Source organism: Panthera tigris, chromosome D2 (assembly GCF_018350195.1).
Source record: "Panthera tigris isolate Pti1 chromosome D2, P.tigris_Pti1_mat1.1, whole genome shotgun sequence".
Classification (NCBI taxonomy): Eukaryota; Metazoa; Chordata; class Mammalia; order Carnivora; family Felidae; genus Panthera; species Panthera tigris.
Genome location: NC_056670.1, coordinates 13204130 through 13232017, shown reverse-complemented (window position 1 = coordinate 13232017; position 27888 = coordinate 13204130). Strand labels below are relative to the sequence as shown.

Below are 27888 nucleotides of genomic sequence, written 5' to 3'. Positions count from 1 at the left end.
CAATCTCTCCTTTTATTGTTTTCCCACAGCACTGAAAAATCTATCATGCTATATAATCTGCTTAATTCATTCTTACGTTTTCTCTTTCTGACCCATCTCCCCCGTATGAGAGAATATAAGCCTCAGGGCAGACATGTTATCAATGCCTGTTTATTCACTGATATATTCCAAGTACCTGAACAGTGCTTGGCACAAGCATAGATATTCAATACGTATTTGCTGACTAAATAAATGGAACTGAATAGATTTCTCTCTACTATGGTATATCGAATTTTATTTCTCCTGAAATCACAAAATGTAAACAAGTGGCATAACGTACACAACCAGTGTAAACCACACCATTATATGCACCTAGGACCCCTTTAACTTCTCCTCTTACAGGAGTTTGGTCAGGAAATAATTTACACAAGACAAGCACTCAATGAACTGATGGAACAAAAATAAATGAGCATCAAAAGTATTTTAAGGGAGCAAATACAGAGCAAGCAGAGAACCTGCTTGGCTTTTATTCCCCTCTGATGTTGTTGCTTCTTTGGTAGTAAGAAAGTATTTGTTTACTTGAGCCAGAACAAAATACTGTACTGTCTTCGTGAAATAACATCTGATGATGCCACTGGAAACAAAGCTAATTACACAGAAATGTTTACAAGCACAGACCAACAGCTGATTACTTAAAGCTGATCACAATTAATTGTAAGAATTACAATTATAAATTAATTTTTACCATTAATTGTGAATCAAGTAAGAAGAACTTAAGACAAGACATGTGCCAAAGAACAGCAAATGATGAAACACAAGCAGAAAACTCAGCTAGGAACTTCAGAGGCTCAATTTGGAAACGTAATTCTGACTTCAATGCTCCTTATTATTTCAGGCAAGTAACTCGGTTTCAAATTTTGCACACTAAATTAAAAAGCTGTTTTCCCCTAAGTTTTATCAAGAAGGAAACTAGAATCAAATTGTCATATCAAAATAAACAGCAAATAATTAAAAAGTCTTCCAGAATTAGTGGTACTGGTTGCACAGTCTATGAATACACTAAAAAACAAGGCACACTGTACACTTTTAAAGGGTGAATTGTGATATGTTAAATGCATCGCAATGAAAAAAATTTTTTAAAGATCTGCAGACCTGTAAATGTCAGTTACAAATCACTAGTTTATTGGGTAAACTTTAGCACTGTCAGTGAGTAAAATCTATGCCCATAAATAATTGCTATCAAGAATCATTATGGGCCTTATTATGCTTTATTCTTGTTCTGAACAGGAAAAAAAATAATGGCAAGCAGACTGATTTCCTACTGTAGCAGCTGGATATATACTTTTGCCTCGTTACTGGAAAACACTTTGAGGGGGTGAGGATACACCGATTTTTCTATAATTTCAGGCATTCTATTGTTTAGGCAGAATCAAAATACCTGTATACAATGGCTAACTTAAGGGAAAATTTCAACTTGCTTTAAAAAACTAGAGAATAATAATCTTAAGAAAATACTTGACTACATTAGAATTAACTAAAGGTAGAAGATACATAAAATTCATCTGAAGGAAGGTGTCAAAAATCATCAATTTTGGAAGAGCTGGAGGCTGATTTACTGGTATGTGGATTAACAGTTGTTAAAAGAAAATAAAGGTAGTGGTATATATACTATGCAACAATGGAGTCTGGGGAATCCTGGGAAGAGATAGCTTCATTTATCTTTGTACAAAATTACATTTTATTTATTTTTTATTTTTATTAAAAAAAATTTTTTTTAACGTTTATTTATTTTTGAGAAGAGAGAGACAGAGCATGAGCAGGGGAGGAGAGAGAAAGAGGGAGACACAATCTGAAACGGGCTCCAGGTTCCGAGCTGTCAGCACAGAGCCCGATGTGGGGCTCAAACTCACAGACCGTGAGATCATGACCTGAGCTGAAGTCAGATGCTTAACCTGAGCCACCCAGGTGCCCCTGTACAAAATTACATTTTAAATGACAATCAGGGAACCAAAAATGAAGACTTTTTTAGTTGAGTAATGGAAGCAGAAATGAAGGTCAGGTAAATGACCTTAAGGTCCGAGTCCAAGACTCTGTTGTAGAAAATCACTCAGAAAGGGGAGAAAGAACTTTGAGGAAGTATAATTAAGAAGAAGGGAATTTCCAACTGTGGTACTTGCCTGTAGTGCCTACATACTACGGCATAAGGTGCTAATAAACAAGAACATTACGTGCCTTGGCCATGAGAATGACCACAATAGCGAGCGGGAAGGGACAGCAAGCCAAACAAGGTGACGGATGAGCAGGGCGTCATTCCCTACAAGTTAATTCTCAACCTTCGGTCTGCCATACATTGCACATACGTAATATAATCCCAACAGCAAATCTTTCATTATTCACAACAGGAAAATCACTTACTTAGATATTTGCTGGAGTCTTTAAAAAGCAAAGATCAACTTGCTCAGTGACAACTGCATGCTTTAGTCTCATCTTCAAGAAAGGGAGACCTCAGCTAATAGATTTTTTAATACATCATAATTTTGGGTCACTTTTGTAGATCACTCTAGGTGATATTCTATAAACGATCTTTAAATTTATTTTTATACGTCTAGATCACAGTTAAAGAAAGGTAAAACATGTCTAAATATTGGATGCCATCTTTTTCAAAGTTTAAAAAGAATTTTTGATAGATACAAAAACAGTTTTTCCTGCAATATATATAATATAATATAATATAATATAATATAATATAATATAATATAATACAGAAATGTTGTTTCAAAATATTCAAATATAGGGGTGACTGGGTGGCTCAGTCAGTTAAGCAGCTGACTTCGGCTCAGGTCAAGAACTTGTGGTTCACAAATTCGAGCCCTGCGTCGGGCTCTGTGCTGAAGGCGTGGAGCCCAGAGCCTGCTTCGGATTCTACGTTGCTGTCTTTCTCTGCCCCTCCCCTGCTCATGCTCTGTCTCTTTCTCTCTCAAAAATAAATTAAAAAATTAAAAAGCAATATAAAAAAAAAATAATTCAAATATACCCCAAAACAGTTCTACCTGTCAGACATAAACAATAAGTAAGCAGAATTTTTATAAGCTCACATATAGACACATTTTATGAATGAACTCATGCTACATACCAATAGTTCATGAAAATTTTTTCATTCAATTCATGATGTATCTAGTATTTACATAGTGCTTCCTATATAAACACTTTAAGAATTCATTTAATCTTTGAAACAACTCTGAAAGATAGGTAATATCTCAATTTTACAGATGAGAAAATTGAGGCATGAAAAGACTAAGTAAAATGCCCAAGGTTATACAGCAAGGAAGTGGCAGAAACAGTTATTCACACCCAAGTCACCGACTCCACAGTTCACACTCTTAACAACTGGGCAACACTACCACTCTCAAAAGCTAGAGGAGAAGTAGAAATCTTCACTAATGAAATAATTTTGCATTAAATACACCCCACCTCACTGTTCTGACATCATGACGCATAATTAGAAGTTGACTACTAAACTATGGGAAGACTAATGAGCAATGGTAGATAAAAACTTTTAATATACAATTGAAGTCATTAATTTTCAAACAGACATCAAAAGATTTATCTTATAAGCACTTCGGTGAATATTTTATGGCAATGTTAACAGCCCTCGAAAAAAGTGATAACATTATTAGATCACAGTAACATCAAATAATCACAAAAGGACTCTTTCATGTGAATAATGCCATCATACATTTTTCATTTATTTTTCTTCCTGGATAGAATTTTTCAAATTTTAAACGTCATATGCACAAGAGTAAATAATAGTTACGCCCTGAGTACCCTAAAAATAATCAAGTCATCAGCAAGCTAAATCACAAGTGACAGAAATTATTCACTTAGTAATTAAGAAAAATATTTTCTTAAAGTATCAGAGTTAAGAAAAAAAAAAAAAAAAAGGCATGGCCTGAATCACAAGTACAGTAGGAAAATACTATTATCAAATATTTTTTCAACGCAAGTATCAGTCTTTCCGTTTTCTCCCTCAATGAGACACTATTTATTTACTGTTAAAACTAACTTGGAAAGTAACTGAAGTACTACTCAATCTAAGTAAGAGTCAATCAATGAATGGGTAAAGGTCCATGGAACATGGGTGAGTTCAAGTCCTGGTCCTTTTCTTCCCGTGTTCTTTGGATTACTTATTGTGTATGAGGACAATTTCCCCAGTTTTTAGTATGGGTAAAAGCAATGCCTATCTTCAGGAGTTTGCTGTAAGGCTGAAAGTAACATGAGACACAGTGCTTACCGCAGTCCTGTCTCCAAAGCTCGGCCACAATTAAATACCTAACTCAAAATACTGAACGAAAGCATTCACTTACACTAAAGATTTCATAATCCAACTCACTATTTATTTTTAACAGCTACTCTGAAAATATTTGGGCTTAGACTCATTAAAAATTTGTTAATTTTATCCAAGTAAAATGTTCAAAATTGTTTTTGAAACAACCTCCAACAGAGTAAATTAAAAACCCATCCCTTCCAATTTTCTTCTCCTGCTCCTGTGGAGGCAACTATGTTTTTAACTATTTTAGTTATTTCTTTGAGAGTTACTGCCTTATCTCTAAAGAATATTCTTATACTGGTATTATACATTTTAGACATTATTCTGCTGACTTCCTATTGTTACTAGGACTCAACTTTTATGTTTAAGACACCTCCTCACCCTCCATCCTATATTAAGTTTTCCTTTCTTAGATAATTTCCAGGGGGAGTTACTTAATGCCTTCGCTATTTGTTCTCTATTTGTTAAGATGATATCTTTAATTTCCTCCCAGTGTTTCATTATATCAGGTAATCAAGTCCTCCTTTTTAATAGAGACTTCAATTCCTCCATTCTGCCTTCTACTGACTACCAGCATCTAGTGTTAATATGGAGAAGTCTGATGCCATTCTGCTTCTCAGTCCTTTGCAATAAATTATTTTCCTTTTGGCAACTGTTTGAAGATTGTTTCTTTATCTCTGATGACCCCTTTGATCCTGTGATCCTTTTTAATGTAGAGCCTTTGGAGCCTAAGCACGTCCCATTAAAAGTAATTTGTTAGGTAGAATATATGTCACAACTGCAAGACATAAAAATAAGTGGTGGTTTCTGTCAAGGAGATTATTAGGAAGAGAAAACAAATACTACAATAACAACAACAGGTGAAATACTACCTTTGACATGAGATAAATGCACAGAATTCAGAGGGTTCAGAGGAAAGAAAACACATCTGTTTTCAAGGAAAGAGCAGGGAGACACAAAAAGTTCACATAAAGGTGGGAGCATTTCTGTTGGAGGACTGAATGTGTGAGTCAATGACATGAAAGGGTGGCATCTGAGAAAGAAAAAAAGAGCATGAATAAAAGCATGATATCAGGAAAACAAAGGCTGTATTCAGCGAATACTGACCATAGCATCAAGATACATGTAGGGAGAAATGGCAGGCAGATATACACCTGTTAAGGCTGGCTGAGCACGGAGAATCTCAAACACCCGTGCTAAGGAGTCTGAAATTACTATTAGATCCAGTTAGCATTTTGCAAATTACAATTTAAAATTAATAACTATTAAAACAATACTAGAAGGAGAAATGAATTCAGGTTCAACTAACAGTTATGAAAATGGACTTACATATGATTAGATCTTCTTCCTCTATTTGTTTTCTTTCCTATGACTGGAGTGCCAAAATGTTCAGGGTTGGTGAGTGGGAGCTGGTCTAATGTCTGTGGGTAAGAACATAAACCCAGCACAGTTATTACGTTGCAAGTTCTTTTTCCTTTTTAAACCAAATCAGTTTAATATGCTTAGATTTTAAGATTAAAAACTGCCCCCAAGGAAGACTAAAATACAACTTTCCTGAAGATTGAAACTGTCATTTCAAAGATATTAGGATCAAGATGAATGAGCCCACTGCTGGAAAAAAACAAAAAAGAAAAAGTGAAAAGAAATTTATTCTTCTTTCCACATGGTTTCGTTATCTATTTGAAGGCTGACAGACTTCTAAGAATGATTAAAATACAAAACAGACACTAGAAAATAGATTTCAGAGATAAAAACCTACATGTAAGGACCTAACACCTAAACTGGGACCAGCTGCTACTCAAATTTCTCTTTGTTTAAAGGGAATCATAATCCATAATACAGAATTCTTATAAGTAACAAAATCATCCCAAAAAACGCATCAATTGCTTGGAAAACAGCTTTAGATAGGCTGTATTACTACTTTGCAAACATTTTCTACAATGAACCTTTTTTTTTTTTTTTTTTAAAAGAAAACGTAGGGGCACCTGGGTGGCTCAGTCAGTTGAACGACCCACTTTGGCTCAGGTCATGATCTCACAGCTCGTGAGTTTGAGCCCCGCATCAGGCTCTGTGCTGACAGCTTGGAGACTAGAGCCTGCTTCGGATTCTGTCTCCCTCTCTCTCTGCCCCTAACCCACTTGCATTCTGTCTCTGTCTCTCTCAAAAATAAATAAACATTAAAAAAAAAAAGAAAGAAAGAAATGTAAAACTTAGCTTTTCTACATTTAATTTCCCCTTCCTTTTTAATCTGCAACATCCAATACAGTGCTTGGTATGAAGACAGTGATCAATAAGAAAACATTTCTTCTTGTCAACTGACAGTTCATGTCAAACCTTTGTCCCTCACCCCATTCTAAAACAACGATTTCCAGGTGAGGAACTGGTTATTGATTAAAAGCAGAATGAAGAAAAAAGGGATTTTGGAATGATTCCCTTCGTTTCTCAGTATCCAGTATTTCTTAAATTTTTCTTGCCATCATTTCCTGAAAAGGTTTCTGTATCTAAAAAGTTAAGGTATTGATCTAAAGACACTATCCCAACTAACTTCATTCTGAGTATCAGTTTTGATAATATTCCTACTTTCTCTGCATTTTTAAGATCTTTCACACAAGTGCTATTCCTTTCATCACTCCAGTAGACGCTCTGCTGTTACAGATAATGTCATGAATGCCAGGGGAACTAAAGATCCCAGAAAAACTGTCAGGATGGACAGAAGGGTGAGTAAGTACTTAGGATAAAGAGTTCTCAAAGTTATAAACCAGGGTGTTACATGAAAGGGTATACACCAACTTAGATTTTTTTTTTAAGATCAGATAGTTATTAAATATAAACTAACGTTAATACTCAAAAGGAAATTTTTAATTTTTATTTTTAAAACAGGTAATTTTGTCAAAACGATGATGAACTAAAATGTGAAAGGGGCAAGCATATTAATAATCTATGGTGTTTTAACTTAAGTAAATGTATTTGAGATACATATAACTAGGTGTCCAACAACAGTAAAAGGTACTATCCATAAAACATGAAAAATAATTCCTTCAAAAGATAGGTTTATAGGGCATAAAACCTAATCCTACAAATTTAGTTTGTTTAAATTGGGCACTTAAAAAATATGTGGAGGCAAAGTTGGTCCAAATACAATAATCTGCCAAATAAAAACTCTTTAGAAGCCACTTGTCATTAATTCCTAATTATGCTTCCCATGGGCAAAAATTTCAAAGCACTATATTTGGTAAACAGAAAATAAATTAATCTGGGTTCACTTTCTCACCTTACTCCCCTACAACTGAAGTTGCTCTCCTGAAAGCAAAGACTTCTATTCAGTACTGTGATTTCTATTTCAAGCATCTGCTAGTCACTAGTTACAGGAAAGAAAATACCCAGGATTTCTGATTTCCTTCCCTATGTAATACTTAGAACAATAAGAAGCAGTATCTCTGTCCTTGGCCTCCAATCATGTCCAGGGAAATAGAAGCACGTCTAATTCAAGTGACAGAAAAGACTGAGGTGAGGGGAGAATCTGTCTTGTCTAAGCCTAAAAGGTAATGAGCAGAGACCCCCGGCTATACTGAAGGCTAAAAGAAAATTTCACAGGCCTGGGGGAAACATTCCTATATCCGTTACCTAACTGGGCTGCAGGAAATATGGAGCTGAGATTTTATCTCACTTTTCTTTAGTTTTCACCTGCATGTAGTAAATGCACAGAGAATACCAGCTGATGAAACTACTTCTGAATGACAGACTCAAATCAGGAATGTCCTCCAGAAATGCCCAAACACTCAGGCAATGGGCAACATCCTCTCTAAGGTGGTTATGGTAGAACCAGCGATTTTAGTGTTGGAATTCAGAGGACTGAAGTGCTATTGTGATCTCCTATCATGGAAATCTCGAATTTAAATCTTCATTTAAGTATGTAGCTTATTAATGGAACTACTGAGCCCCCATACTGCCAGTATGATATGGCTTTCTGCTCAAAGGCCAAAGTTATTACCAATAACAATGCCCTGAGGAATCTTTCAAAAAATTAAAGATGCTTTTTTGAGAATATCAAAAATAACAAATTAAGGGAAAGAATATATAGATGGCATATTAAATACATTCCTGGCCATGTTACCACAGAACTCAATACATTCATAATTTTAAAATATCTGATTGATTAATGTTTTTTCCCCTCCAACAGATGGTAAATTACTCTCAGGATAAATTCCAGGGCTACTTGGCTTATGCTTGTCTCTAGTACCGAACATAGCACCTGGCTTAGGACAATGGTAAGGGACAGTACACCAATATTCCAAGTACCCGCCAGCAAAATATGAAATCTAACACATATAGACACACATGGTAAAAGTGATCCTCCTAGAAGGTAAGAAGGATACACTGAGCTACTTGCTCATGTTGCTTCAGCCTTTACACTATAACTGTCTTATGAACTATAAAATTCTCCTGACAAAAACAAAATATTTTAGATATTTCTCTGAATTAAAAAAAAATAAGGCACATGCCTTCACTTAGCAGATGAAAAGTCAAGTCTTCAAGCCCCCATATTCACCGACCTACTATACCTGTACACACGTTCTAAGGGAAATGAAATTATTTCTAAGAATTACATGAACTTCGGGTTCCTGGCTGGCTTGGTCGGAAGAGTGTGAGACTCTTGATCTTGCGGTCATAAGTTCAAGCCCCAGGTTGGGTGCAGAGATTACTTACATAAATAAAACTTAAAAAAAAAAAAACAAAACTATATAAACTTATAAAGAATTCTGTTACTTCATCAGTCTGTGTAAGAAGCCAAATTCACTGCAAATTCTAAAGTGTATTTCCTGTATTTGAACCTTCGCAATTAATTCAACAAATATTTCCTGAAGGTTTTTGTGTAGAAAACTCTCCTGGGAAAAGAAAAGCCATCAAAATGACAAAAACATGGCTACTAACTCAAACAGCTTAAAATCTCACAGGGAAAATAAGAAAAGTAATTAAAAAAAAAATCAAATAAGAGTAAGAGAAGCGCTGAAGGATCAAACGATAAAGGGATCAAATTTGGTTAGAAATTTGTCATGGAAGACATCATGGAGGAATATTAAGAGGAGCGGTGCTCAGCAGAAACCAAGAAATGAATGTGAACCAAATTCTGAAAATACCAAGTAGTCTCATAAGACAGAAGGACAGGGAAATGGAGAAATGAGGCACCTGGGTGGCTCAGTTGGTGGAACACACAACTCTTAATTAATCTTGGAGTTGTGAGTCCCAGCCACTATGGGTGTAGAGAGAGAGTACTGAAAAGTGAAAAGTGAAAAGTGAAAAGTGAAAAGTGAAAAGTGAAAAGAAAAAGAAAAAGAAAAAGAAAAATTGAAAGAGAAAGAAAAGAGAAACGAAATGAAAACTGAAACAGAAAGAGAAACGAAACAAAACAAAAAGAAAAAAGAAAAGGAAGGACAGAGAAATGGTACAATAGGAAAAACAGGCTGGAATCGTAATACACAGAACCTGTCCCAAATTCGGAATTGGAATAAGAATTCAATTATTAAAAAGAGAAGAAAATATTTTCAAAGCAAGAGAATACAAAAAAAGTCTAATAGTTTAATAAATAATATTAATAAGTTCCCAAAGAGGGGCAACCTGGGTGGCTCAGTCGGTTAAGCACCTGGCTCTTGATTTTGGCTCAGGCCATGATCTCACGGTTCATGAGATTGAGCCCAACTGTCAGGCTCTGTGATGATGTGCAGAGCCTGTTTAGGATTTTCTCTCTCTCTCTCTCTCTCTCTCTCTCTCTCTCTCTCTCTCCTCCCTCCCTCCCTCTCCCTCTCCCTCTCCCTCTCCCTCTCCCTCTCCCTCTCCCTCTCTCTCTGCCCCTCCCTCCCTCTCTCTCTCAAAACAAACAAAACAATATAATCCCAAAGAAACACTGTTCTAAATAGTGACAAGAAAAAAGGAAATGATGGTTTGATCACACTATGCATTAACTAATATTTATAGACTAGACTATAAAATAGAACACTTCAACCATATGCCTTTTTAAAATTCTGGATTACAAGCTAGTAACTTACAGAACTTTGTGAACCCTCCCTCCATTCTCAATAACTTAACACCCTTCAATTCTAGAGCATGGCTTTGGTACTAGAAAATACTGGTTTGAGAACCAGCTCTGACCATCAGTTTCACCATCTGTAAATTGCAGATAATAATGCTATCTACTTCATAACGTTGTTAATGTGATGATGTACATAAAGCAGTGAGCAGGGGCGCCTGGGTGGCTCAGTCGGTTGAGCGTCCGACTTCAGCTCAGGTCATGATCTCATGGTCCGTGAGTTCGAGCCCTGCATTGGGCTCTGCGCTGACAGCTCAGAGCCTGGAGCCTGCTTTGGATTCTGTGTTTCCCTCTCTCTCTCTGACCCTCCCCCGTTCATGCTCTGTCTCTCTCTGTCTCAAAAATAAATAAACATTAAAAAAAAATTTAAAAAAAGAAAAAGCAGTGAGCAAAGTCCCTGGCAAATATAAGCACTTCATTTATTCATCCAACTACGACTTATTTCAGTTCCTACACTATGCCAGGCACTGTTCTAGGAACTGGGAACAAGTGGTGAAGAAGACACATTAAAAAACGTGCCCTTGTGACACATTCTAGTGAGGAAGGCAGACAATGAACAATTAACTAAGCACATATACATATTCTGATGTCAGAGAATGACACGTGCTATATAAAGAAAACTAAATCAACCTAAAAAGATTAAAAGGAATGGAAAGCACTATTTCAGAAAGGTCAGTCAGGCAAGGCCTCTTTGAGGACAGGCTATAAGAATGTCAGCTAGTAGTAGTAAGGAATTGCTTATAGTTTCTACTCCTTCAATGATGATGGGGTTCCAGTGGATTATTAATCAGACATTTATGGGGCACTTGGGTGGCTCAGTTGGTTAAGCATCCAACTCTTGATTTCAGCTCAAGTCATGATCTCACGGTTCGTGAAATCAAGCCCCATGTTGGGCTGTGCACTGACAAGCCTGCTTGGGATTTTCTCCCTCTCTCTGCCCCTCCCCTGCTCACTTTCTCTCTCGCTTTCTCTCTCTCTCTCAAAAATAAATAAACATTAAAAAAAAAAAATCAGACATCTGTTTTTTACAATTATTTACAAATTAGAGTCTACATAAAAGTTACCTAAAGGTAATAGTTAAGCAAGCTCATTGCATTTTCTTTGTGGACAAATGCTAAAATATTCTTACACTGAAAAAAAAAAAAAAAAAGTATCACCTAGTACTCAAACAGGATTCACAGATTATAGGATAATGGTAAGATGTATTAATGAATTTTCCTGATTAACGAGTCAGTTGCTTGAGAAAGAAAAATATGCTCTCCCTAATACAAAGTATTAAGATACAGTCACTCATTAAATTATTACTTACTTCACTTTCAGCAAAATGCCTCTCTCCCTTCAGGCACAGGGAAGACCGTCTCAGTGTCTTCTCATCTCCATCATCAAAAACTATGAGGAGGTAAAATTGGAAACTACTGAAGGATTTTTTCAAAGGTTAACAAGATGATGTAAACTATCGTTTAATTTTCTGAGGGCAAATAGAACGATTGTTTAAGAAGATTACAGTTAAAAATTTAGTTCACGTTTTAGGTTTACTAAATGACAACGTTAAATTCTAAAGTATCTTTTCCAATTTCTAGTGATAAAGAAACAATATAGCTGAAATGAACACATTTCCTGACCCAGAAAACACCACATGAAAATAAGAAGCTAGCATTTTAGGAAGAAACTATTTAAATGCTAATTAACCCATCTCAATATTGTAAAGGAAAGGCAAGTTTTCCAGCTGGTAAATACAGACATCCAAAAACCAGAACAAGTACAAATTTGTATATTCAGACTGTGCCTAAAAAAATTATTGTTTTTATTATTTAAAGCAGGGTTTCTAAACCTGAGTACTACTGATATTTTGGGGCAGATTAATTCTTTGTCATGAGAGGCTATTCTGAGCACTACAGGCTACTTAGCAGCATCCCTGGCCTCTAGCCACTAGATGCCACTAGTGGCTTCCCAGTTGTGACAACCAAAAATGTTTCCTGCCAAAGACACTGCCAAAGGTTCCTTGGGTGACAAATCTGCTCCCCACTGAAAACTACTTGAAGTACTAAAATGTCCCAGAGAATTTACTGTAAGTTCATAGATACACAAAATATACATATATTTTATAATTTTAGCATATGCTGACATTCCTCACCAATTATGGGGGAAAAATAACCCTATTTCAAATAAAGTTACTAAGCTTTCATTTTATTAGAAACAGCACTTTTTGCCTAAGTGACAAAACTGGTTCTTATATATTAAATGAGACTTTGTGAGACTGGATAAATAACTTTTAGTATGTTTTTTAAACGGTGCACATTTATGAGACTGACAACCATATGTAATTATCACCAAACTTACTTCCCAGAATTGCTCAGTCTTGTAACCTAAAGTCAATTTTCTCATCTCAAATTAAAATCTCCCCTAAGTTTTTTTCTCATCCCACAAAAACATAAACAAAACTCATCTATACTATTTCAAAGCTCCATGAAATTCTGACATCATCAAAGACATTTTAACTAGGTGTCTATTTTCATCTATGAGGTCATTAAAGAATATGAATTATTCCCATTCAATAAATAATGCCAGGATATTTGGCTATTGATTTGGCAGGTAGGGGAAATCTGACATTTCAAAATGTTCAAAAAATGAACTGCAGGAGAAATAAAAAGCTATTTGCAAACCAAAAATAAAACTATAAATTGAAGAATACATTGGAAAATAAATTTATGACACCGATGGAAGGAAGCCCTTTTAAACAAGATTCAACAAGTAAAACTACAAAGGAAAAGGTGATCAGAGGAAAACTAACACTATGAAAATTGATAGCAGAGAAAAAAAGTAAAGCAATAGGAGAAAAATACTTGCAACTAAAGGAACCAAGGGATAATAATATTCAGAATATATAAAGATCTCATATCCTATAAATAAGAAAAAGATAACCATCCCAACAGGAAAATGGGGAAACTGGAAAGGCACTATAACATGCAATTCAAAAGAGAGAAAATACAAATGAAATGATGTTCCTTTCAATAAATATATGAAAAAATGTTCAGTCTCACTAGTAATCATGGGAGGGGCAATATTAAAACAAAACTGAGATACTGCTTTGTATCCAGATGGGCAAAAATTTTATAGATTACCAACATCAAATTTTACAAGGGCTGGGAAAAGAAGTGCACTCACACACTGTCCATGAAAGGGTAAAGGAACAGTCTTCCAGGAAGGTGGTTTTCATTACCTACCAAATTTTAAAAGTACATTCATTTCACTTCACTCTGTGTCTACTTCTCAATATATACATATACTAGGGAAATACAGGAATAACGTGTATTCAGGAGACATTCAATCCACCATTTATTTTAATAGCAAGAAAGCTGGCAACATCGTGAGTTGAAAGTAAACAAAATTAAAAAAAAAAAAAGAAGGGATGCCTGGGTGGCTCATTGGGTCCAACTTCGGCTCAGGCATGATCTATGATCTCATGGTTGGTGAGCTGGAGCCCCACATCGGGCTCTGTGCTAACAGCTCAGAGCCTGGAGCCTGCCTCGGACTCTGTGTCTCCCTCTTTCTCTCTGCCCCTCCCCTGCTCACACTCTGTCTCTCAAAAAATAAATGTTAGAAAAAATTTAATAAAAAAAATTTATGGCACATCAAATATTATGAAACATACTACTATAATTAAAAGAAATTTCTCTGTTGCACAACATGAATATACTTACTACTGAAATATACATTTAAAAATGGTTAAGATAGAAAAAAAGTTTCTCTTGAAAAGATATACCTCTTGAAGAGATATATCTCTTGAAGAGATATAACGATATACTTTGAAGTGAAAAAAGCTACAAATTCAACTTTATAATATATACGCTAATTTCAAATTATACTTTATGCACATATTTATGAAATAAACATTTTAAAGACCTGGAAAGATTAAAAAATTACCAGTAATAATATCTTTAGTATTACGGGAGGAGCTAAATCAAGGAAATTTTGCTTTATTTGTATTACCTCTGAAAATACATTTTTAAAAGATTTATTCCCTTACCTACAGTGTACCAACTTGCGTCTGTTAATTTATTGATAACAGCTTCCTGATATGCACCATCAAGATTCTTCACTTCCACAATAGCTCCAACCTAAAAAGTTAGAAAAACGTTTAGAAGATAAATGAACAAAACAAAAACTGGCTTTTTTTTTTTTTTTTTTAACTGAGTGCGTGGTGGTGAAGAATAAAAGTAACTACTGATTTGTGTTAAAGTGCCAGGGGTTTTACCTACCACTGTTTTTGTGCCATCAGTGAAAATGTCAAAAAAGTAAATTCGTAAAAAATTAAATAATATCTAAATACTGTTGTGAAAATAGTGTTGCCCTTACAACAGCCTCCCTGAAAGGGTCTTGGGAGACCCCAGAGGTCCTCAGACCACACTTTGAGAACCACTATCTATGAAATTGACTGCCCTTGCCTCATATTACCACTCCTCTTTCAAAGAGGCTGGGGAAGGAGAGAAACCGTTAAGAGCAAGCTCTGGCATCTCCTTAAGAGTTATAATGTACCACTAATGACAATCATTTTAATATTTTCCATTGTGATCAAGAAAATGCTGAGAATTACATTTTTATGGTCTTTAACACTACATCAAACAGCTTCTGCACAGCAAAGGAAATCATCAACAAAATGAAATGGCAACCCACTGAATGGGACAAAATATTTGCAAATCATATATGTGATAAGGGGTTAATATCCAATTTACAGAGAGAGAGAACTCCTACCACTTGATAGCAAAAACAAAAACAAAAAACAAAACAAAACAAAACACACCAAAACAGTCCAATTAAAAACCGGGCAGAGGATGTGAATAGACATTTTTCCAAAGATGACACGCAAATAGCCAACAGGTCCATAAAAAGATGCTCAACATCAGTAATCATCAGGGAAATGAAATCAAAACTACTGTAGGTTATCATCTCACACCTGTTAGAATGGCTGTTATCAAAGACAACAAATAACAAGTGTTGGCAAGGACGTGGAAAGAAAACGGAACCCTCGTGCACTGTTGGTGGGAATATAAAATAAACTGGTACGGCCACTATAGCAAACAGTATGGAGGTTTTTAAATTAAAAAGAAAACTATGACCCAGCAATTCCACTAGTGGACATCTATCCAAAGAAAACGAAAACACTAATTCAAAAAGATATCTGCACCCCCATGTTCATTGCAGTATTGTTGACAACAGCCAAGATATAGAAACAACCTAAGTCTCCACTGCTGGATGCACAGATAAAGAAATACACACACACACACACACACACACACACACACACACACACACACACACACACACACACAGCAATACTATTCAGCCATAAAAAGGAAGGAAACCTTGCCATTTGCAACAACATGGATGGACTCTGAGGACATTATGCTAAATGAAATACCAGACAGAGAAAGACAAGTATCAGATGGTATCACTTATATGTGGAATCTAAAAACCAAAACTAATAAAAAACCAGAAGCTCACAGATACAGAGAACAGACTGGTCATTTCCCAACCAGAGGGTGGGAAAGAAGTGGTGAGTGGATAAAATGGGTAAAAGCGGTTAAAAGGTACAAACTTCCAGTTATAAAAATAGTCCTGGGGATATATTGAACAGACAGCAATGGTTACTGTAGTCAATAATACTGTACTGCATATTTGAAAGTTGCTGAGAGTAAATTTTAAAAGCCTCTATGACAAGAAAAAAATTTAACTGTGTATGGTGATGGATGTAATTAGACTTACTGTATGGATCAAACATCCAATCATTATATTGTATACCTTAAACTAATATAATGTTATATGTCAATCATACCCCTGAAATTAAAAGTATATATGATCTTTATGGTAATAACAAAAAACAAACTTGTTCATAGAACAGAGTGTTAGCCCCACACAGTGCCCAAAGTGGAGAAGGAAACTGGAGAATTACCAAAGCTTTTATCAAATGACTGTAGTCAAAAATACGTGGTACTATTTTTTTAATTTAATAAGTGGTCTAGGTATTATATTTCATGTGAACTCATCTGAAAATACATTAAGATCAAATGACCACCCCTTTTGGTAGGTTTATTTCCTCTAAGAGAAACATTTACCCAAATGCTGACCCTTCCTATCAGGTAACAGAAAGCTATGAAGTATTTTAGGGAACAATACAAAATCTACACACACACCCACACACCCACACACACACACACACCAATCAACAGATAAAGAAAAATACTTTAACATCTTGACCTCAAAATTTAATATAGTTGCCTGTGTCAAAATCAAAATGGTACTAAGCCCTAATCACAAAGAAAATTGTAATAAAGTAAGAAAAACCAAACAAGTAAAATAAACCAGCTACACCACAAGGAGGTGGGAGCAGAAGGAGAAAAAGAGGGCTTGAGGTTACAAAGCAGTTGCCTACTCTATCTCTTTGCAACACAACATATTTTGCAGGTTGTACGAGCTGGCCTGTGCATGTGAACAGGGCAGAGTCAGTGAGAGCCACATGCTGGTGTGCTTATGAGGCAAAAACGTAAACAAGGCATGAAAGTGTATGTATGTGTTCTGAACATCCAGAGGGCACGTGCTACAATTATAAGGTGTGAGCCTATTGGAATTTGGGCTCTGCCGTTACTGTCTGGAAAGGCCAGATTACTGGACCTCCCTTTAGTTTCTTCTGTAAAGAGCTATTATGAGGATTATATAAGATAATGTGTGCAAAAGATTTAGCACAGTACTAGCACATACTAAGTGCTAAATAAATGGTGCCAAGCATCAAAAGTACAGTGTTTCGTCTCTTTTGTCCCTGCAATGGTGAATATGTGCGTGTCACATTAAAGATGGCACCTACGAAACAGAAATGGTGGAAAATAATTTTTATACGGCAAGATTTTTTAGAAATTATAAGCTTTAGTTCTCTCTATTGCCTCCTAAGACTCTAGGGATCCAATTAAAAGCCTTTAAATCAATCACAAACAAACAACTGACAGATACACATATCTAGTTCTCCAAAAAGTACAGCTGCGTTGGTAAAGGATTTTTCTTGCATCTGTAAATTCTGTTAGCACTCTTAAACTTCACCCAGCCAGGCCACTGCCCAATTTTCAGACATTCAGAAGGGCCAAAGAGCCCAGTGGCTACCCACACACTCCCTTTAGCTTGCTCACTAGTCGAGAGTAGAAGAGCCCTTATTTCAGCTACCAGTGAGGAAACATGAATGCAAATACATCTGTATGTAACATGTTCATCACTTTAACTGCCTGATAACCCTTAAAAAATTTTTCATTTGCTTGTAGCTGCTTCAAAGGATTAACACTCTAAAAGCCACGTTTTTAACGTGTTGGGTTTTTTCCCTCACTTTTCACATCATCATGGAACTTAACATCATTCAATCCCCAATTCATCACATATTAATTGTGGAAGTGAAATATGGTAAAACGGACAGGTGAGTACACAAAAAGCAGTCAATGCTTCCTGGATGTTCACTTCATTCCTAAATGCAGGTTTTACTATCACATCAGGTTTCACTGAACATTAAATCTATTGTTTTCTACCGGTCTATTCAGAGAGAATCATGTTGACCAACTCAATAACAAAACAGCCAATGAATTAAAAAAAAAAAATGACCAACTGTAATTATGAATGTAGCATTAATGAAGGAATTCTAATGCTTCCAATGAAGCATTAGAATTAATAATGAATAAATAAATGAATTACCTTTAGCGGGCCCTTTATGTGGTCATCCTGAACTTCCACTGTCGAAGAATCATGTCTAAATGTTACCTAGAGATCATAAATTTAATTAGCCACATATACACACAAAATCAAGTGATACAGTCTCATTAATGCATGATTTATGCATGATTTAATTTTCATTACGAGTAATCTAAACTAACCGCTACCTAGTGTATGTAAGATCTCAATCCCTAACTAAGTACACTGAAATATTTATTATTTAAACAGAAAACTTCCGAGACTAAATTAGCTGGTGTTTCACATATCATACTCTACTCAACACTATTATTTATTACATTAGTAGTTTAATTTCTTTTCCTAAAAAATGAGGGGAAAAAAGGTAGAGACCTTAGGCAATTAGGTCCTGTATAATTCTGTGAAGGCCTAGTTTAATAATAAGCAGTAACAACAAACATTTACTGAGAGCTAAGCATCAGGCTCAAGAATCAAATGTATGACCTTATTAGGTAGGTATGATTGTTCCCACTTTGTTGATAAGAAAACTGAGGAGCATAAAGAATAAGTAACTGGTCCAAGATCACAGAACTGGTACATGGTGGCACTGAGATTCAAACTCAGGCAGTCTACCTCCAGAAGTTTACTCTACTCTATCAGTATAGCAATCAGAGAATGGGAAACCAGATGTAAGGAGATTAGGTTAAAAATACAGTTCAAGTTTAAATATTTAATCAGCTGGTGAAAACTAAGATAGCTTCCAGTATTCAGTATAGAAAAAGTTGTTCTTCCTATACAAAGCAAGAATTCTTACAGGAATTGAAACATCAACATGGTCTTATCAGATATGTAGGATAACCAATTTACATAATTTGCTCACAAAGGAGCTATGAAAAGAGATGCCCGGTACTCACAGCATCTCAGGCGTTTCTGTCTTACACAAAAGCATTACCACATTTCATTTAAATTATGTATTTAAGTATCTCTGTCATTCACTTAGACTTGAAGTCAATTTACGACAGGGATCAGATTTTAACACTAGAGTTTCAACACCTAACATAGGGCTTAGCACACAGATGCGCAATAAATGAAAACTGATGAGGAAGAAGTTTATCAACAAACTGTTAAAAAACGTGTTAACTGGGGCGCCTGGGTGGCGCAGTCGGTTAAGCGTCCGACTTCAGCCAGGTCACGATCTCGCGGTCCGTGAGTTCGAGCCCCGAGTCAGGCTCTGGGCTGATGGCTCGGAGCCTGTTTCCGATTCTGTGTCTCCCTCTCTCTCTGCCCCTCCCCCGTTCATGCTCTGTCTCTCTCTGTCTCAAAAATAAATTAAAAACGTTGAAAAAAAATAAAATAAATAAAATAAAATAAAAAACGTGTTAACTTTGAATCATATACAAACTAAACCAGTATAGAAATTTACCACTGTATCTGCTGAGAAAATAATTAACTTTGAATCATACACAGATTTTTAGAGCAGCCAAAAAAATTAACAATTTTAGATATTCGTTATTTACAAGACACACAAGACACAAGGTACTGGTATGATGTACTAGCAACAGAGGCAGTAGAGACTAACAGTTTTCTTCCTTTTATTAATAGCAAGAAATGGCAGGAGTGATACATGCCATTTAGCTGCTTCATTCATTAAAGAGCAGCATCCAGCTGAGAACTCTATGTCAGGGCTAAAATCTAGCCTGTGCCCTGCAGACCAAAGCATGGGTCCTAGAGTATAACTGCTCCTGTCCAAAAGAAACACCTTTTTCTAACTAATATAAAAGTCTTACCTGTAGGCCATGCTCTGCTAAGGAGACTATCCACCAGGATGGAGGACTTTTGTCTAATTCACACTAAGGTGTTACCTGTGCTGGTAGCAGCCCTGTCTAGAAGAGTGAGGAACCAGATAAAAGGCTTCCTCTTCATTTCTGAGATAGCAGTGGCAAAAAAAAAAAAAAAAAATGAGTGCTCAGGTAACACCGGTGTGTGAAACCAGAACAGGAAATGCCACTATATGAACACTGTAAGAGTACCCACAAAAATCAAATCACAAAAGAGCTCACACGCACCACGCACGTGAAAACTGAAGGCAGTGGCAGGGCCAAGACTAGATTCCTACGGGTTTACAGTTAATTTAAAGGTCTTATCACAATGGATCTTAACTAGGAGTGTAAGTGACCCAGGAAGCTGTTTTCCACACATCCGTGCATAAAAACCTAAGTATATATAAGCAAGGGAAAAACTCCGGAAGAGAATCTGAAGCTCTCCACCAGACATACAACACCTCTATGGCCTGTTTAATAACTGGTGATATTCAAACCAGTGTTTTACGGAGTATCTGCTAATCTGGACTACATAAATCCCTTGAGGACAAAGATCAGGTCACCCTCATAGCCCCACCCTCCTTCCCACCTAACAGGTTACCACTCAGTAAATAACTGACAAATGAATAAACATCTACCTTCAAATATTTTACCTGTGCTATATTTTTCAACACCGATAATTTACCAAAATGTAAACAATTACATTCTGCATTATCTGAGAAAAACACAAGTACTTAAGAAAGAGGATAAGGAAATCAACTAGATCTACCTTATTTTACTGTTATCTAAAATCTCATCAATTATAAATCACATTTCAATTTGATGGTTAAAATGGGAAGGGGAGGTCTAAAATTAAGAATTAAACTGCATGACTTCTAAGGTTCTTTCCAGCTCTAAAAGGTTAACAACACAAACAGTACCAAGTCTATAGCGAAATAGCACTCAAAATACCAATTTGTAATAACCTAACTTCATTCCAATTAGAATACTTTAAAATGCCAAATAATGCGTGCTCGCTTCGGCAGCACACATACTAAAACTGGAACGATGCAGAGAAGATTAGCATGGCCCCCCTGCGCAAGGACGACATGCGCAAATTCATGAAGCTTCCACATTTTTGACAAAATCTCAGAAATAGACATTGTTAAAGATCTGATGAGAGTTCATTATGATGCAACTGACAACGAAATTTACTTATTTCTGTGACATATAACACTATAAGTAATCAGAATGTTAAGTGATGACCTTATACCAAAACATTAAAACTTTAGGAACTGCATATATATTTGGGCAGTTACAGCATTTACCTGCGCAATACAACCTAAGGTTTACCACTGGACGACAGTGCTTTTCCAAATAACTTAGCTTCCCAAATAAAAGGTCCTAATTGGTCAAAAAGAACTTTAAAAAAAGTAAAAAATAAAAACAAATAAAAATAAAATACCAAATAATGCTTTGTTTTCGGGTATGTGACAACCATTACGTAGAAACTAAAGTCATCTTGCAGGGAAATAAAGTCTTAAGTACACTCACCAAATAAAAGTTTAAATATCAAATACTGATCGTATAATTTATAAAATCTACATATACTGTACCTTGACTTTGACAAGTCTTTTTGCTGTCTTGATCTTGGCTTCACAAAAGGCTCCTCTGTATTTAGCACTCACATCAGTGCCCACTGTCAAATAGGGAGGCTCATCAAGGGCCTAAAAAATGCAAACGAATATAATTAGATTTAAACTCTAATTCACTGGTACAATTAGACCTCCGAATGGCAGATCTAATCTTGTTACAGCTACAAGAGTTGTAATAATTGAATGCAATAATGTGTTAGTAAGAACCGTTTGTAAAATACTTTAACTTAAAAATAAGTAAAATCTATGTATCAAAAACCCATTTAGGGGCGCCTGGGTGGCTCAGTCAGTTGAGCGTCCAACTTCGGCTCAGGTCATGATTTAGCAGTTCGTGAGTTCGAGCCCCACGTCGGGCTCTGTACTGACAGCTCAGAGCCTGGAGCCTGTTTCAGATTCTGTGTCTCCCTCTCTCTCTGCCCCTCCCCCACTTGTACTCTGTCTCTATCAAAAATAAATAAATGTAATTTAAAAAAATTTTAAAAACCCATTTAAATGTATGTCATATGGGGTGCCTGGGTGGCTCAGTAGGTTAAGCGTCCAACTTCAGCTCAGGTCATGATCTCGCAGTTCATGAGTTTGAGCCCCATGTCGGGCTCTGTGCTGACAGCTCGGAGCCTGGAGTCTGCTTCGGATTCTGTGTCTCCCTCTCTCTCTGCCCCTCCCCGACTCACGCTCTGTCTCTCCCTGTCTCTCAAAAATGAATAAACATTAAAGATATTTTTTAATCAACATATTTATCATATAAAATAAAATGCATTTTTTGCTCTATATGAAATGCATATAGTCCATGATATGAATCAGCTTAATCTCAAGTTTATCATTCCATCCACCCTTCCATCTACTCATTCATTCAAATATTCACATACTATATGACCACCTAAAGAGAAGGCAGATCCTTAAAAGTTTAAAGTCTAAGAAAATTTCTTTTAATATTTAGACTGTATCTTAGCAGCTACCCAAATTCAGAATAGCTTTGTCATAACCCTATCTAGACAATTCTAAGGCAGAATAACATAACACAAAAGGAGTGGGAGGAATTACATGTATTCAAACTACTGGAGAAAAAACTCTATGAAGATTTCTAATCTGGGAATTTTAAATACTCTGGCATGGGTTCACTGTTTATTTACCCATCTATATTAAAATTTTTAATTTCTTCACTTAGGATTTAGTTTTATTCTGTGTGTGTGATTTAGTTTTTAATAGTCCTAATCTAGCTGCTCTGACTTTTTACAATCAGGCACATTTCTGTGTAAAATCTAGAAATCTAAGAAGTTTTGCTTATATTAATCAATTTCACAATCAAAGAAAGATTATGTGAGTAACTTTTCCCAAAGTGTTTTACAAGAAGTACTAATATCCTGAGATACTCCACCAACAAGAGGAGGAGGAGAGAATTTGGGAAAATCAGTTTATTGAATAAATCCCTACTCTGCCTCATCATTTCCTTATCTGTTTGTCCAAGGAAACCTTTTTTTTTTTCTATTAACATCCTGCAGAAATTCCACAGAACATAAGATAGAAAATGCTATTAATACAGCAGTGAATGATGAAAATATAAATTTCACTTGGGTCTTAAACTCATTCCAATAGTTGTGGCTAATACATATGAGAGTGATAAAAAAAAAAAAAAAGATATTTATTCCAGGGGTGCCTGGGTGGCTCAGTCGGTTAAGCGCCTGACTTCAGCTCAGGTCATGATCTTGCCATTCCTGATTTGAGCCCCATGTCAGGCTCCGTGCTAACAGCTCAGAGCCTGGAGCCTGCTTCAGATACTGTGTCTCCCTCCTCTCTCTGTCCCTCCCTGACTCACATTCTGTTTCTCTCTCTCAAAAATAAATAAACATAAAAAAAATTTTTTAAGATATTTATTGTAATGCTATACCAAAAGTGATGTAATCAAATAACTGTAGTAACTTTTCCTAAAAGGTGAGAAGTATCATAAACCAAGACAAAAGTGCTACAACTAAAAAATATCAGGGTGACCCCCTCAATGGCCATTTGTTTCACATTCTATTTATTTCACAAAAATATTTTTTAAAAGAACACAAAGCAATATCAAGTATATGGGGTTTTTTATGTCTATGTATTTTTAAGACAAAAAGAGCACAAGTGGGGAAGGTGCAGAGACAGGGGGACAGAGGATCAAAAGCAGGCTCTCCACTGACAGCAGAAAGCCTGATGTGGGGGCTTGAGCCCAGGAACCTCAAGATCATGACCTGAGACAAAGTCAGACGCCCAACCATCGAGCCACCCAGGAGCCCCTAAGTATGTTGTTTTTAAAATCTACATGAGGGGCACCTGGCTGGCTCAGTTGGTAAAGCATGCAACTCTTGGTCCTGGGGTAGTGAGTTCAAATCCCATGTTGGGCATAGAGATTACTTTAAAAAAAAAAAAAAAAAAAGGTAAAAAAAAGAAAAGAAAGGTAAAATGGGGCCCCTGGGTGGTTCAGTCAGTTACACTTCTGACTCCTGGTTTCAGCTCAGGTCATGCATGATCTCACGATTGGTGAGTTCCAGCCTTGCCTCGGGCTGTGCACTGACAGTGTGGAGCCTGCTTGCGATTCTTTCCCCCTGCCCCTTCCCTGCTCAGTCTGTCTCTCGCAAAATAAATAAATAAATAAAAACTGTTTAAAAAAGGCAAAAAAAGAAAAAAAAATACCTAGGAAAATGCCCATATTTCAATTCATTTATGTTATGAGTATATATTCTTACAGAAAGATGATAATTCCTGAAATTCTACATTTTAAATTTGTTGTTATCATTGACTACAACTTGATAATTCTGTACTGCTCTTGAACCTAAAGTTAATAAATGCATTTTTCTAGTTTATCTGTCTTAGCCCTCTGAAAATACCATTTTCCATTGTCAAAACCTTGGTTAAATTCCAGACAAGCTAGTGACTTTTTTTAGATATCAAGTATATGAAACAGACTCACAGCACTTAACCCAGAAATTTTAAGCAAGTTTCAGAAAGACATCAATTCACTTTGTGGTTCAACTGATATTGTATGTAATTGCTAGAAAAGGAAATGGTGAGCCTGTCTTCACTACCACAGGCTCATTACTCTCTACAACTTGTAAACCTCTCTCATTAACACATCCTGCCTTATTAATTAGGAAATTTATTTTCAAAGACAAACAGAATGGTTAAAAATAAATGAAAACTTATGAAGAACGAGAAATTGGTAAATGTAGAAAAAAAATAAGAAATCAACTCAAAGTTGCACATTTGTGCCTACTTAGAAACAAATATTTAATATGTGATAAGCTTTTTAGATATTTTTATTATAGAGATTGTGAACAAAAAGGGGAATAGAATAGTAATATATTTAGACTACTAGTATACAAACCATTTACATTTTCTTTTCGTTAATATTCATATCAAACCCTAGCAACACTCCCAATGATAGCAAGCTATAAAGATGTTTACTGAGCAGATTTATTCAACTTAAATTTGAGATTTCCCCCCCAAAACCAAGACCATCTCACATTCTTTTCTTTTCTTTCTTTTTTTTTTTTTTTTTAATTTACATCCAAATTAGTTAGCATAGAGTGCAACAGTGATTTCAGGAGTAGATTCCTTAATGCTCCTTACCCATTTAGCCCATCCCCCCTTCCACAACCCCTCCAGTAACCCTTAGTTTGTTCTCCATATTTATGAGTCTCTTCTGTTTTGTCCCCCTCCCTGTGTTTATATTATTTTTGTTTCCCTTCCCTTATGTTCATCTGTTTTGTCTCTTAAAGTCCTCATATGAGTGAAGTCATATGATTTTTGTCTTTCTCTGACTAATTTCACTTAGCATAATACCCTCCAGTTCCATCCATGTAGTTGCAAATGGCAAGATTTCATTCTTTTTGATTGCCAAGTAATACTCCATTGTGTATATATATATATATATATACACACACCACATCTTTATCCATTCATCCATCGATGGACATTGGGGCTCTTTCCATACTTTGGCTATTGTTGACAGTGCTGCTAGAAACATGGGGGTGCATGTGCCCCTTAGAAACAGCACACCTGTATCCCGTGGATGAATGCCTAGTAGTGCAATTGCTGGGTCATAGGGTCGTTCTATTTTTAGTTTTTTGAGGAACCTCCATACTGTTTTCCAGAGTGGCTACACCAGTTTGCATTCCCACATCTCACATTCTTACCAACATAAAAATCCATGCAGACAGAAAACAGTAATAATTACCTCAAATATTGTAGGGGGGGGCAAATTATTATTTTGAAGGCTAATAGTTCCCTTCCTTCAAGCTAGAATACATGAAAATGAATTAGCAAAACATATAAAGAAAATGTGTATTAGAAAAATACTTGAGGGGTGCATGGGTGGCTCAGTCAGTTAAGCATCTGACTTCAGCTCAGGTCATTATCTCCCCGCTTATGGGTTCGAGGCCATGTCGGGCTCTATGCTGACAGCTCAGAGCCTGGAGCCTGCTTTGGATTCTGTGTCTCCCTCTCTCTCTGCCCCTCCTCTGCTCATTGTCTTTCTCTCTCTCTCAAAAACATTAAAAAAGAGAGAAGAGAGGAAAAATACTTGAAAAGGGAAACCAAAGTATAATAAACAACTGCTAAATTGAAATACATTGTTAGAACAGTGTTAATTGTGTTAAAGGCTGCAGAGGAAAAGCAAAGATCTATGTTCTGAGCTTACCTCTGCCTCTATTACTTTGTTTTGCATCATCTTAGGTAAGTTACTTTTCTGTTCTTAAATTCTCATCATTAGATGAATATAAGAATTTGAATTTTGAATACCTTTGTCTAACAAGTCTATCTCAAAGCATCGGGGTTACAGAGATAATCAGAATGGGATACTTTTAAGACACATAATCATCTAGAACCAAAACTATGCTAACCCAAATATGAATGAGAATTTCTCATGAGAAAAACAAATGAAATCCATAATCTACCTACATGTTCAGCTTTGTGTGCATATAAAGCAGACTAATAGCACAGGCTTTCAAAGCAGAAAGATGCGGTCCTAACCCCAGGTCAATTCCGTACACTAACGATGAATTTTTGTAGACTACATATCTCTCTAAGCTTCAGGTTCTACATCAGGAAAACACGGTCAATATTAGAAAGCACTCAATTATGATGCCTCAAGTATTTAGCTATTAACAATTACTATTACTATTATGAAACACTCAAGGTGGACCAACAAGTCATTAAACCAATGTAAGTTCAGATTTGGCACTCCTCCTTTTTTTCTTTTTAAAATGCAAGAAGAAAACCTCATTTTTAATGATTGCTCATCATAAGTCCGTGCAAATGGAAAAGTTACACCATTTTCCTCACCTTTCCAACTAAGGTCAATACTCTCAGAATATATTATTTTTCAGTATGAAATCTAATGAGAAAATACCACAGGATATCTGGCAATATGTATATGTCTTTAAAATATTACCCTATTTCTAGAAATACAAAAATAATCAAAGATATTTATATGTTGTACATACAGAAAAAACATACATAATAAAGACAGGAATAAATGTTAAAAGGAATTAAAGAGAACGGAGGGGCACCTGGATGGTTCAGTCGGTTAAGCGTCCACCTTTGGCTCAGGTCATGATCTCACCGCTCGTTGAGTTCAAGCTCTGTGCTGGGCTCTGTGCTAACAGCTCAGAGCCTGGAGCCTGCTTCAGATTGTCTCTTTCTCTCTGCCCTCCCCCACCCCCCGCCCTGCTAGTGTTCTTCTCTCTCTCTCTCTCTCTCTCTCTCTCTCTCTCTCTCTCTCAAAAATAAGTATACATTAAAAAAAAAATTTTTTTTAAAGGAATGGAATGGAGGAGTATGTATATGAAAATCTGCCATTCAAAATAAGCGTTCCTATTTTTTAAAATTGTTACAATTCACATGTATTCTTTGCTTTTTAATTTTTTTCTTTTGAGAGAGAGAAAGTGAGTACACAAGCAGGGGAGGGGCAGAGGGAGAGAGAGAGAATCCCCAGCAGGCTCCGCACTGACCCAGGCGGGGTTCAATCTCACAACCCTGGGATCATGACCTGAGCTGAAATCAAGAGTCGGTCGCTCAACTGACTGAGCTACCCAGGGGCCCCATTCTTTGCTTTTTAAAATGTATACTAACAAAAGGAGGGGTGCCTGGGTGGCTCAGTCGGTTGAGCGACTGACTCTTGATTTTGGCTCAGGTCATGATCTCACAGTTCATGGGATCGAGCCCCACCTCTGACTCTGTGCTGGCAGTGTGGATCCTGCTTGGGATTCTCTCTCTCCCTCTCTCTCTGTTCCTCCCCTGCTTGCTTGCACTTGCTCTCTCCCAAAATAAATAAACATTAAAAAATAAGTAAAACATATATTAAGGTACATTTCAAAC

General features: G+C 36.2%; 1 protein-coding gene and 1 non-coding gene across 4 annotated transcripts in view; one reads left to right on the top strand and one right to left on the bottom strand.

Moving 5' to 3' along the window:
• Positions 1-27888, bottom strand: part of ARID4B (AT-rich interaction domain 4B) — a 151907-nt gene that overhangs the window by 64027 nt on the left and 59992 nt on the right. For all 3 annotated transcript variants that reach the window (XR_006208961.1, XM_007086034.3, XM_042959926.1), the window contains exons 3-7: positions 21505-21615; positions 18117-18182; positions 14419-14509; positions 11701-11780; positions 5636-5727 (exon numbers count right to left, since the gene is read on the bottom strand). Coding sequence is in view for 2 of the 3 variants with exons in the window: in XM_007086034.3 (XP_007086096.2) it covers positions 5636-5727; positions 11701-11780; positions 14419-14509; positions 18117-18182; positions 21505-21615 (440 nt within the window). In the remaining variant the exon portion in view is untranslated. The remainder of the gene's footprint in view (positions 1-5635; positions 5728-11700; positions 11781-14418; positions 14510-18116; positions 18183-21504; positions 21616-27888) is intronic.
• LOC122232203 lies at positions 20919-21028 on the top strand. Its single transcript, XR_006209549.1, has one exon. It is a non-coding gene; the product is annotated as a U6 spliceosomal RNA (small nuclear RNA).